This window comes from Lagopus muta, chromosome 25 (assembly GCF_023343835.1).
Source record: "Lagopus muta isolate bLagMut1 chromosome 25, bLagMut1 primary, whole genome shotgun sequence".
Taxonomy (NCBI): Eukaryota; Metazoa; Chordata; class Aves; order Galliformes; family Phasianidae; genus Lagopus; species Lagopus muta.
In genome coordinates this window covers 3,686,789-3,699,442 of record NC_064457.1, presented here as the reverse complement: position 1 = coordinate 3,699,442, position 12,654 = coordinate 3,686,789, and the positions used below count along the sequence as shown (strand labels likewise).

At 56.0% G+C, this 12,654-nt stretch overlaps 1 protein-coding gene across 3 annotated transcripts in view; it reads right to left on the bottom strand.

Annotated features, from left to right (window-relative positions):
• The window catches only part of SCN4A (sodium voltage-gated channel alpha subunit 4), a 30,767-nt gene extending 18,356 nt beyond the window's left edge, over positions 1-12,411 (bottom strand). The window contains exons 1-9 of one of the 3 annotated variants that reach the window (XM_048926739.1): positions 12,326-12,411; positions 4,963-5,261; positions 4,581-4,699; positions 4,138-4,227; positions 3,558-3,686; positions 3,380-3,471; positions 1,747-2,043; positions 656-719; positions 183-324 (exon numbers count right to left, since the gene is read on the bottom strand). In XM_048926739.1, the coding sequence (XP_048782696.1) occupies positions 183-324; positions 656-719; positions 1,747-2,043; positions 3,380-3,471; positions 3,558-3,686; positions 4,138-4,227; positions 4,581-4,699; positions 4,963-5,226 (1,197 nt within the window). In that variant the 5' untranslated portion in view covers positions 5,227-5,261; positions 12,326-12,411. Of the gene's footprint in view, positions 1-182; positions 325-655; positions 720-1,746; positions 2,044-3,379; positions 3,472-3,557; positions 3,687-4,137; positions 4,228-4,580; positions 4,700-4,962; positions 5,265-11,193; positions 11,306-12,325 lie in introns of those variants that run through there. The other 2 variants (XM_048926738.1, XM_048926737.1) reach the window with 2 other exon arrangements.
• Positions 12,412-12,654: the final 243 nt, after the last annotated feature.

Below are 12,654 nucleotides of genomic sequence, written 5' to 3'. Positions count from 1 at the left end.
AGGTCAAAGTCCAGTGAGCTCCCAGTCCAGTGACTTTTTACGAGGCCACGGGCAGCACTGAAACAGCAGAACTCTCACGTGAACAGGGAACGCACGAAACAGAAGAAATGAGATAGAAGTCACAGCTGGGCCACGAGGGGCTCAGCCACGCACCCCCCCGCCGCGCTCCCATTGGCGCCTACCAGCTGGAAGAGGTTCTCCCAGAAGTCCTGCGTCATGAGGCGGAAGAGGGAGAGGAAAGCCCAGCTGAAGGTGTCGTAGCTGGTGTAGCCATAGTTGGGGTTCCTGCCCGTCTTCATGCACACGTACCCCTCTGGGCACTTCCTGTCAAAGGGCAGCTGGCGTCAGTCCCCGTCCTCACCCTGCAGCCCCTGGGATGGTTGAGGCTGGGAGGAACCCTTAAAGATCCACTTTTGTGTGACATCTATCAGTGGATCCCATCACACAAAGCCCCTTCCCACCCAACTCCGGATGCTTTCCACGCTGGGGGCTTCCACTGACAGCATCTGCGCTCAGTTCCAGTCGTTCCATCCCCTGTTGGGGGTGCTTGGCAGGAAGCACCCAATGGGGTGCAGATGGGATGGCTGGGCTGCACAGCGGTCCTGCAGGGACCCACCCAGAGGGGACCACGACCAGCAGTGTGAGCTGCACTCACCCAGCATCGCTGCTGTTCCCACAGAGCAGGGCATCGAGCGCTCCCTCCAGAAAGTAGAAATTTGCTTCATGGTTGGGGAAAGAGCAAGACATGGGAAAAATGAATAAGCATGGAGATTGATTTTAAAGCCAATGGCCAAGCGGGTCGGCGCTCCTGGGAAGGTGGGTTAGCAGGGCTTATCAGGAGCACAGGGATGGTAGGGGCCCAAAAACACGGGGAAAGGCCCCACGGCCATCACCTCCCTCCTGCTGCTCAGGTGATACACATTTAGCCTGGCCCCAAGAGCTGCCAGCCCAAATACACGCCTGCAGCGTGCTGTTGCTATTTGTGCTGCACTCTTTGGATCCCATATATTGAATTTGCACCCCTGCAACGAAGCCTTCCTGTAACTGATGCTTACTTCCCCAACAGGGCGAAGCAGCTCAGCCCAGACGTAACCCGACCTTCTCCCGAGCTCTGAGTGCCCAAAATGGGCCATGAAACATCTCCTTACAGACAGTCCCTGGAGTGCAGCTTGCTCCAGGCAAGTCTGCATTGATCCGTGACCCCGAATGGATTTTTCCAACACAATATTGCTTTTGGATGCTGCCTCCCTCTTTGGGCTTTTGTGTTTGGGTCTGGCTCGTGGTCAGATTGATTGCACGAGGTGAGAAGTTCAAAGGCAGAGCCCATGTTCGGGGCTGAGCTTTCCCCAGGCCTGGGAGCCAAAAGAGTGTTGGTGGAATTAAAAAAAAAGGAATAAAGCCACAATTACTCAGAAATCCCTAAGAAAACATGTTAGAGGCAAACGGAAACCTCCCTGGCAGATTTAATGCTGTATTTACGATTTCACGTAGTGTTAAAAAAAAAACGAGCCAAACAAGAATAAACTACCATATTTTTTTGGCTTTTTCCCCGGCGTTTTTCCATCTGTCCCTCCTCTGAGCACGCACAACCCCTGCTCCACCCACTAGCTGTATCCTCTTGCAAAACCCGAATCCTTCTGAAGCACCTCAACGGGAAGACATGTGGGAACAAACCCTCTTGGTCAGACATGGAGGAAGAATGGGGTAAATTGAAAACCACGGTGAAGGGGAGCAGGGAGTCCTTACCTTCGTCGTTGATGTAGGCTTCAAAATCGAAGGTGCTGTTGCCTGTGAAGTTGCCATCGATGCCATCAGTGAAGTTGCTGTAGAGCGTTGCGTTGGCCAACGTGGTGTCGCCCAGCCCAAAGTCCCCCATCAGAGTGTCATTGAGGGGCGGCCACCTCACACACTTGTGCCGGAGGTTCCCCATGAAGAGCTGCAGGCCGATGAGGGCGAAGACGCTCAGGCAGAAGACGGTGAGGATCATGACATCCGAGAGCTTCTTCACCGACTGGATCAGCGCCCCGACGATCGTCTTCAGCCCTGGGAGGGAGTCGGCCCTGCTGAGCTGACTGCTCGTTTGCTCATGGAGGACGTGCTATGGTGCTTCCCAAAGCTCTGGGCTTAGCAGGGACACGGCTATCCCCAGTTTCACCCCATGGACCCAGACCCCACGTATGGATGGGCACCGTCCCTTTTGCAGCAGGGCAGCCAGCTGTCCCCACGCCTTGACCTGGGCGTCGCAACTCACAGCCCACCCTTGCTGGCAGCCAGCCATTCCTTTCGTCTTTGAGTTTTTCCCAAACACCACGATTTAGCTGTTTTTCAGCCCCAAACTGCTGAACGGACCACAGCACACAGGCCAGCGATTCGCCAACCCAAGCAGCCGATGCCTTGCGCCGCTCTCGGCTTTGGCTGCACAGAAACCCCCATGACCCCAAACCCCGACATGTGCCGTCCTGCAGGCAGCCGGGAGCCAGCTGGTCCCTTCCAGAGAAACCCTCCGGCATCCGAGCACCGGGGATGGAAGTGACAGTTTGCATTAAGCACCGGGATTAACTCGCTTCCTCTGCAGACGGCGGCGGACTTTTGACGAGGAATTGTCTGCATGGGTGATGGGTGACACCGGGACATCCTGACAGCGAGCTGCAGGCAGCTCAGAGCAAAGTGCATGGAGGCACATCCCCGAACGCATAGGAATTTTATCCCTGCTGTTCCCCATTTGCCCAAACTATTTAGGTAAAATCCTGTTCTCCCAGGGCTCGTCTATGTTGGGAAAATGATTACGGCCACCCTTCAAAACCAGCTTATTTTTGCAGCTGCTATTTCTGCAGAGCCTCCTGGGGGGGGAAGGCGTGCCAGAAATAAGAGCCCTGGCACTAAGAACAAAGTGCACTTTTTCCAAAGCGCAATTTTTAGCTTTGAGGGAGGAAATATAAAATTATTCAAATAGGAAGCCCAAAGATCTGGAAGATACAGGGACACAGTGAGAGTGGGATGATAAATTACCACTGCAATTTTATCTAATCTGACCTGTTGTTTCTGTGTCCACACGGGGTCTTGAAATGGTATCAGGTTTGGGAAGCATCCCTCAGAGCTGTTTGGTAACGTGTCCCTAATGCTGCACAATGGATATTTGGGGTTGATGTTAAATGTTCACCGCTTGCACTGAGAGCCATTAAATATCCCAATCCTGATAGCAGAGTGCTCAGCAATGGGGGGAAAGCATTTATGGCTCCAAGGACTGAGGAAACTGTAAGGATCGTGGTAATTGGGGCCATAAACCCAAAGAAGCATCCCCAAGAAGCCCTAAAGAAAACATGTCTGGCAGGAGAGAAGCTTTTGCTGATGAAGCAGCGAGCACAGCTAATTGCCCCACCTGGTATCACCGTGATGGTTTTCAAGGCACGGAGGACACGGAAGGTTCTGAGAGCAGAGATGTTCCCCAGGTCCACAAACTCGGTGATGTAGCTGCAGGATGACAGAGGACAGGGCGTGAAGCTCACCCCACGCTGTCCCCAAGGTCCCCGAGGTCCCCAGGGTCCCCCTGCACTCACGCCATGGAGATGACCATGAAGTCCAGCCAATTCCACGGGTCGCGCAGGAATGTAAAGTCATCGATGCAGAAACCTCTGGACAGGATCTTGATGAGGGACTCGAAGGTGTATATTCCAGTGAAGGTGTATCTAAAAATGGGAATGGTGACTCAGGGGATGCTCGGGGGGGGGAGGCTCTCCCCTAACCTCCACTCAGTGTGGTCAGCTGGGACATCTCTCCACCTATGGGGACAATCCTGCACCACCTCTGACTGCTGTTGATGCACTATCAGCACCGTTTTCTCTTTAAACCCTACTGAGCCCTGCTGTGCAGAACTGCAGCAAAAAAAAAAACCCAAAAATTGCTTTTTTCCCTTCCTTTCAGATTTTGGGCAGCACTGAAGCACTTCTCTCTGCAATGCCTGATGCAAAGCGTGGATGTCCCTTCTTAAACGGGGGCATTTAGGATGGAGAGGGCCACCATCAGCTCCCAAGGACACTTCTGGTCCTCTGAAGGATGCCTGGATCACGACAGCCCTGTCCCAGCCTTGGTCCCATCCCTTCAGGCTGGGATGTCCCCCCATGTCCAGCAGGGACTTACTCCACGTTCTTGGACCACGCCGGGGGGTTGCTCATCGTCATAAACACACAGTTGGTTAAAATGGTGATCATGATGAACATGCTGAATAATTTACAGCCTGGTCAAGGAGAACTGCTGCGGCTGTTGCCTAGACTCCCCCTTCTCATGGGTAGGAAGCCAAGAACTTCTCGGCTTGGAAAGCTTGGGCCTCATCTTAGGAAGCGCCACCATTTATAGGTGTTCTCCTTGTTCCAACCAAAATGATGCTAGGACACCTCTTGGTGATTGCCACCAAATTGCCCCAAACCTTTGGGCACCCGCTTCTGGGAAGGGACAAAAGCTCTAGCTCTGGATCCTGGTCATGGTTGGGGACCGACCCAATGAGAATTACTCATGAGACCACCGGAAAACACCCCCAGCCCTCTTCATCTCCCCTCCCAGCATCTGGACTGAAACAAGGATATGAATGGATGAGCACTTTGATGGCTCCTCTCCGGATGGGGTGGAAGGGCCCCAGCAGGTAGAGCGCAGGCGTTGCCGAGAAGCGGAAGATGGACTTCCCTTTGTTGAGGACGATGAATGTCTGCAGAGAAAAGAGAGGTGAGACACAAATCAGCACAACCCCACGGATAAAGTGACGCCTTCTGAAGGGCGTATTTTGAATCTCCTGGTCAAGGAAGGGATGCTCTGCTTCAGAGGAGAAGGAACCAGAGCAACGTGGGGCTGTGGCTCACCAAGATGGGCTCAGGTGGGACCCAGAGGAACGGATGGAAGAAGGAGGAGCCCACGCTCTGAGCTTTGTAGGGCCTTGCACCTGACACCCACAGGCTAAGCACTGTCCCTCACCTTCTTATCCTTGTAGAAAGGGTCCAGGTCCTCCAGGGGGGTCCCGATGAGCTCCAAGGGGGGATCCCCATAGATGAGGGGCAGGTTCTTGCCAGCCTCCAGGTCACTGCTGGGCTTGAGCTCCTCTTCCTCAGGCATCTCCACCTGCTGCTTCTTTAGCTTGAGCGCCTTTGCCTCGGCCATGCGCTGCTCAATGGCAGCCAGCGAGGCGGGGGTGAAAGGGCGCAGGTTCTCAGGGCCCGGGATGTGCGGCAGGCCGGCCATGCTTTCATTCTGCTTGCGGGACGCCTGCGCCCGACCTGCTGGGGAGAGCGGGGTTCAGAAAGTGGTGCTGGATGGGAACAGTTTGGGGCTTTTATTGAGGTTGGTCGGTGACCAGTGGGGACAACGAAGGCGTTTGTGAGCTTGGTGATGGGAAGTTCTTGGTTGGCTTTTGCAGTTGGCTTTCTTCCAGCCAACAGCTCCAAAACCACTGAGACCACAAGAAAAATGCTTAGGTTGCATGCGGATATCGCATCCAAATGGACACACCTGGGTTCCATGCACCCTGCTTCCCCCTTCCCCTCTCAAAGCCAACCGAAAAAGCATCGTCTCACTCACTGCCGTTCTCCCTGGCGCTGCACCAGCTGGCTCATGAGGCATGCAGTTTCACAACCAAGGTTGCTCAACCAAATCAAACACCTTCAGCACCAGTGGCACTGCTCCAGCTCTTTGCAAAGGACCAAAGCTTTCCTCTTACGTGCAAGCAAGAGGTTCCTCGGTCAGAAGACCTCAGTCCTGGTGGTTGGTGGTCATTTCGCAGCACCAATCCCATCGGTAGGAACCTGAGTGCCCTACAGCACTGCATGGCTCTGCTCTGGAGGGGGAGGAGCTGAAGTCGTATTGTGAACCAAAATAAGCAAGAATGGTTCTTATAGAAATCTTCTCCAGACCAGAACCGGGGGGGCCACTGGGGGGAGAGGTGAGGGTGGCCCCACTGAAAAGCAGAGCAACAAAAAGAGATGCGGGGAGCAGGTGGGGAGCAGGTTTCCCCCCAGCTTCATAAACCCAACTCACAGAAAACCCAACCCACGTCATTCTATCATCCTACAAAACAGGAAAATTCAGTCTGAATGAGCAGTGCTGCCAGGAGCAGAGCCCTGAAATGTTTTGGGGAGGGTGAGGCAAGGGACGTGCCCCCTCCCCAAGACGAGCATCCCACCGACCAGCAGCGCCCTGACATCATGCCCGATGCTTTGTGCAGTGCTACAGAGGAGCTGAGCCTGACAGAGCGTTAGGATCAGTACTCCTCACACCCCAGCCCTGAACTGCCTTGCTGGATGCTGAGAGCTGGAAACCCTTTGTAATTAGGGAGAACATTTGTAGGTCCGTTGGGAGCAGACCCTTGGTGCATCGGATCGATGCGTTCCTGCAGTGGTTGTAAAACCCAGCGATAAAAGCAAAGGCAAAGGGAGGTATTGATTTCACATCGCTGCGGATGGCTGCGTTTGAGGAACTGCCACGCTCCCTTGCTGTTGCTGAACTGCATCTCATTGTGCAGAATGGATTTCCTTCTGCCAAAGGTCGCTGATCCCCGCAGCGGTGGCACAGCGCCGGGGCTCTTCGTGCTCAGCGGTGTTGTGATGCAGCTTCCAAATGCTGCTGGGAGAGGCATGGACCTATAGCAACTCTACAGCAAACCCTACAAGCGCACAGGGTGCTGCACGGCCCACGTACTGCCCCATAGAACCCACAGCACAGCCCTATCCCCAGTGCATGGTGCCGGTGGAGGCGGCCGAGCCTCCAGCTGCTGCCGGCCATCAGGCTTGGGGTCGGGTTTCCACAGCCCCATGACTCTGCTCATTCCTCCCTGCTGGGAGCCGGGGCAGGAGGGGAAAGTGTGTGCACGACCCCAGCTTCGCTTTTGACCCTATGTTTGCTTTTTGCTGGGCTGAACATTGCATGGCCGTAGGGTAGAAAAGGGAGACGCTGGGGCTAAGCAGGAGGTCCTCCAAAGGGATGCTGTTGTGTCCACTTGGGGTCTGCTCCTCTGCGGCCTCCAGGCCCACCATCCCCTTTGGGGATACCCAGAGGTGCAAGATGTTAGCCACATCCAAGATCTGAAGCTCCTGCATTGGAGCCACCAGTTGGACTCCATGATCCCCACTCACCCCTTGCAATTCAGGATATTCACCGATTCTACACTCAATCTCTGCTTCCCGAAAGAGAAGGGATCAAATGCAGACCTGCACTGCTGTCCCAATGAACCCATGCCCCACGCTGGTGTGGGGCTGGCAGAAGGGTCCCACTGCCCTGGGGGCCCTGCCAGCCTCTGGCACCTGCTTGAATCTGGGGCCAGGCCCACCAGCTTAGGATCAGAGGAGAATGCTCCACAAGGCTTCTTTTCCCCACAGATAAGTGTTGGTTTGATGGGACACCAGTGCCTCTGTGACAGTGCCTACAGTAATCCAGCAGGGATAAAACCACCCCAGTGCCAGAGGCATGGTGTGAACAGCTCATCAGAGGCACACAGAGCCTCAAGTCCAAGAGGAGCACCGACCTGCACGGCCACCAGAAGTGCAAAGCAGCTCCCTTCACCCACGTGCTGCTCAGCCAAATGCATAACATCAGGGGCATCCCTGCAGCGGGGATTAGCAGGAGAACAATTAGCTCGTGCCCCGCCAGCAGTCAGCAGCCAGCTCTGCCCACGTGTGGAGCTGTGAGAAATTGATGCTGGGGGATGGAGGCAAGCCAGCACCTGGTGGCTGAAGGGCTGCGGGATGGAAAGCAGAGCCTGCCGTGCACCAACACAGCACGACACAACGCGACACGACACAGCACAACCCAACAGAGCATCACAGCGCAGCACATTGCAACACAGCACAGCGTAAAACAGCACAGAACAACGTAACTCAGCACAGTCCAACACGGCACAGAACAACCAACACAACCCAACCCACCTCACACAAAACCATGCAGTACAGCTCAACACAACAGAGCACAACCCAAGACAGCACAACCTGACACAACCCAACACAGCGCAACCCAACACAGCACAACACAGCCCTGCATGAGGGGAAGTGGCTTCCCTCCTGACAGCAATATCTGGATTTGGGGATTGGTGGTGAACGTGAGTCCCAAATGGGGAAGGGCAGAGGGATGCTGAGGGCAGCACTGTGGATTTGGCTGTGCAGAGCAAGCTGGGGAGCACAGGGACCCTTTGTGTGGAACCCCATTGGCACCCATTGCTCAGAGCCTCACTCTTCTCCTTCCTTACTGCCTGCACCCCCAAACCAGCTGAGAACCCAGGTTGACTCCATCCCTTGCTCATTTATCCCCATCTGAGGGTGCAGGGTGGGGTGGCAGCCGCAGTGGGACCAGATGTGGGATTTGGGGATGAGCAGAAAGCAGCGGAGGGCAGGGCCAGGCCCAGGCTGGGCAGAAGGAGCCCAAATATCACCAAACCCTCTTGATCCTGGCTGGGAAGCAGGACACCGTGCCGTGGTGGCAATGCCATTGGCTGCCATTGGTTTTGTTTGTGGATATTTAAGGTTATGATGGTGCTCGAGTGCAAGGGGTGACACAGGTCTTTGCTGATGGCTGGAGGAAAGATAATCCTGGTATTGTTTTAAGGATGCTGTGGCTTGAGAAAGTCCTGCGGAGTGCGTTTTTGCCCTTCCTCCCTCCCAAAAACAAAAACAAAAAAAAAGGGAAAATGGAGAAAAACCTCAGCGTTTTATTTTTGCTGCTAAAAGTGCAGGCAGTGGGGAGCTGTGCTTGAAGATTTAACACTGCGCAGAGCAAAGCCCAGAGAGCTGCACGAGTGTTTGTGGGATTCGACGAGTTTCCAGCAGCAACTGGGACAAACAGCGCAGCTCCGCCGGGCGAAAGGAGCCCATTTATAAACAACTTTATGTCCCTTTCGGTAAGACAACAGCGTGCTGCTTCACAGCCTGATGTTTGCTATCCCCAGATATACGGCCGTGCCTCAATGCTTGGCTGTGACTGCATTACAAAGCCGACCTGGGAAGATATGCAAGGTCTCCAAGTTGTTCTCTTGCGGATAAATGCCCCTCCTGACCCCAAGGGGGATGCAGCCCCCTCTCAGCTCCCCATACCCGTGCTCTGTCTGTAGGCTGCCCTGCTTTAAGGGTTGCTTTTTGCCAGCATTCAGCTGTGATTTCCGGAGGTTTTTTGGTGTCTGGAAATCCCCACAGGCGATGCTGCTCCAGCTGCCCTCCCAGTGCTGCTTGGTGCTTTGGTGCATTCCGGAATGCAGGAATTCAGGATGCTTCCAGACAGCATCTGTCATGCTGGGAGCAGGGCAGCAAAACGGGAGAGCTGCCTTTGGAAAACAATGCCATGCTCCTCAGTGTCACCACGGTCCCTCCGCTCGGTGGGGACCAGCAGAGGTCACCCACTGGACACACAGCAGCACCCGCACCGCTGGGACGGATGCGTGGCCTAAAGCAAAAGTGCATGCTGGGTTTTCGGGTGGGATTTTTGCTTCCTCGTGGTGTGCTTCGGAGGAAGGACTGCCCCTGTTGTGAGTCTCTGAGCTATGGGTGCCCGTGGGGTTCCACACAAAGGGTCCCTGTGCTCCCCAGCTTGCTCTGCACAGCCAAATCCGCCGTGCTGCCCTCAGCATCCCTCTGCCCTTCCCCATTTGGGACTCACGTTCACCACCAATCCCCCAAATCCAGATATTGCTGTCAGGAGGGAAGCCACTTCCCCTCATGCACCCCACAAAGGGAGGAACACGCCAAGCTTCTGCTTTCTGTCTTGCTCAGCCCTTCTCCCCTCCCCCTGCCCCGAACCCATGAGCTGTGTGGAAATTAATTTCACGATATCCGCTGGTTGCTAATCATCCTGTATGGGACATGGGCGCTTTAATGCCCCCACGGTACCTCGATGTACTCGGAGCTGGGGGTGGCACACATAGGCTGCAAGCTGCGAAGTCCTGGGATGCTCTGCTGCCCGCAGATGGAAATAGGAGGTTGCAACATCCCCCAGCAACTGATGGTAACCCCGTCCTGCCCAGGCTGGGAGCGGGGTGGCAGCTCATCACAGAGGGGGTGACAACGGGCACCAAGGCTGCACAGTGCTGGGAATGGGTCCTCAGGATGGAGATCACACAGGCTTTGCAATACTGTGGTCCCTGCAGCACCACATCCTAAAGGATTTCCCCCCATTGGAATTGGACACCACCGGACCCAAACTGATCCACGTTGGACCCTCGTGCCCTTATTTCTTGCATTATTCCTCCACCATCACCTACCACAAAGCACCTCCTGCTTCATGCCCGACTGCTTCTCCCTTCCTTCCCCAACTCCAGCAGACTTCCCACGAGAACACACAACCTCAGGGACCCTTTGCCCCGGCTGTGCACAATGCTCTCCAAATATTAGCACAGCTGAATCCCGTGGGACGCAGCGTCCCTTGCCCAATTCCCATAAAAGTGTCTGTTATTACATCAGGGATTTTCCTGGAACAGCTCAGAGCATCACCACCCACACTTGCATGGTCTCCATACAACAAGGACACGTCCAACCATCCTGCTGGTGTTCTGCAAGTGATGCTCAGTGATACCCACTATTAAATATTTTGCAGCACGTCCCCATATTTTGGCCACATCTCCATGCAGTGGTGTGGGCAGAGGACGAATCGTTTGTGCCCCGTGGGACAGTGACTGTCACCGTGGATGGGAGGACCGTGGTGTCTGGCCCCCCAAAACGGCCCTGGCGATGCCCCATGCACCAGGAATGGGGGTTCTCACCCCAAATCAGAGCTGAATCCCACCCTGTTCTCCTGTTTTGTGCAGACTGGGGACGTAGAGGTGCGTCCCTGTGGGGACAGCGCCTTTGGAAAGGGGACACTGCGCAGCACAGCAGACCTTTCCTGCAACCTTGGCTTGGCCCAGGCCGGGTTTATATTTAGATCCCCTTATATTTAGGAAGAGAAGCCAGGAGAAAGGCGACTTGGGACTTTTCAGCCACCCCCAACCCTCAAAGCCACCGGACTGCCGGTGTCACCACAGTCACCGCGTCCCAGTGCCCTTCTGAGCACCGCCACCCCCCCGTCCCCATCTGTTTTTGGCACGGGGGAGGGGGGGCCGAAGGCAATAAACCCCACAACACCCACCTCCTGCAGCGGTGCCCCATGGCACAACCCCAAGAAGAAAGAGGAACCCAGGGCCACGCGAGCCCCTTCCCAGCAGCCCGATGCTGTCCCAGGGCTGGACCCGGCGCTTACCGTTGGGTGGAAAAAGCGAAATCCCAAAGAGAGAATTTTCGGGGCCAGAATTTCCCTCTCCTTCGGCTCCTTTGGCTCCGCGAGCGCCTGTTGGCAGCGCAGCTGCTGCTGCTGTCAGATGGTCATGAGTGAAACCTGAGGACACGCGGATCCTTCAGGTACCCTCGGCCGTCTCAGCTGTGGCATTCGTTCCCCGCGGCGCCAATCAAGGGGGTGGCAGCGCCCGGCCCCGTTAGCACAGACCCTTCCGGGGTCCATCTGCTCCAACGTGCCCCAAAAAGGTCCCGGGACCACATCCCTGAGCGATGTGATGCTGCACCCATCCTGCTTCAGCACTTTGTGTCCCCATGTGCCGTGCTGTGCCGGACCCAGAAGTCACATCCAGCTCAGGGATGGTGTGAGAAGGTGTCCTGGTGTGTGTTCTGCCTTTCCTGGGGGGGACTTTGGGTGCTGTTCTCATGTTTTGGGGTGCACGGCAGGCGAGGGGGCAGTGAGGAGGGTGCAGAAGGTCCATACCCATCTCGTAGGGTTGATCCCTTCTGGGGTGCAGCAACCACCTGGCCTGGTCTGAAGGCTTCATGCCACCCTTCTGCTGCCTCTCTGGCCCCAGACACCCCACAGCCATCTTCCCCAAGTCAATGAGCACCCACCACCAAGGGAAGAACCCCAGCTTTGCACCGAGGGGTTTTCTCCAAGCCAGCAAAGAGCAGCCCTGGTGCATTTGCAGGTGTAGGGCAGGGATGGGGGCATCCCCCTGCTGTGGCTGTGGGGACTTTCCTCTTGGTGGATCCCAGCCCTACCACTCCTAGGAAGCCTTTATAATCTTGTGTTTTTCTTCGCACGCAGCCTAAGGCAAACCCTATGGGGAGCACGCGAGGATGGGAGCACCAGGATGTGCCCCTGGGGGCTGTGGGCACCGCAGGGTGGGCGCAGACTGGGGGGTTGGGTACCCGGGGTACCCATGACGCTGAAGTGGGTGCAAAATCCAGCAGCGAAAGCGCCTTTGGGGTGGGAGAATGGGGTTTGGTGCCGAGCACTGCGCACGGGATCTGTGTGAGGCACATCCCAGAGCGGGGATGGAGATGGGGGTGAAGCTCTGCGGGCACCCAGCAGTGGGCAGCGAACCCCTTACCTTCCTCTCGTGGTGCTGGGGGGGCACAGTCCTTCGGTGCCGGCGATCCTGGGACAGCCGTAGGGCCGCTGTGGTTTCGGGGCTGTCCCGTGGATCCGCTGTCACCGCCCGCGGCGTAGGGCCGCAGTGCCACCCACCGGCCCCAAGCAAAACACCCCCCCCGAGGCAAAACACCGCCCCGGCTGCATCCCCAGGGAACGGGGATCGATGGATTCAGCTCCATAGGGCAGACCCGGCCGCGTTGTGCCACCCCATATGGGCTGCTATAGGGCACGGTGCATGTAGGGGTGCAGCAGAGCTGCTTCTGGCACATTGCGTGCCCTCCATGC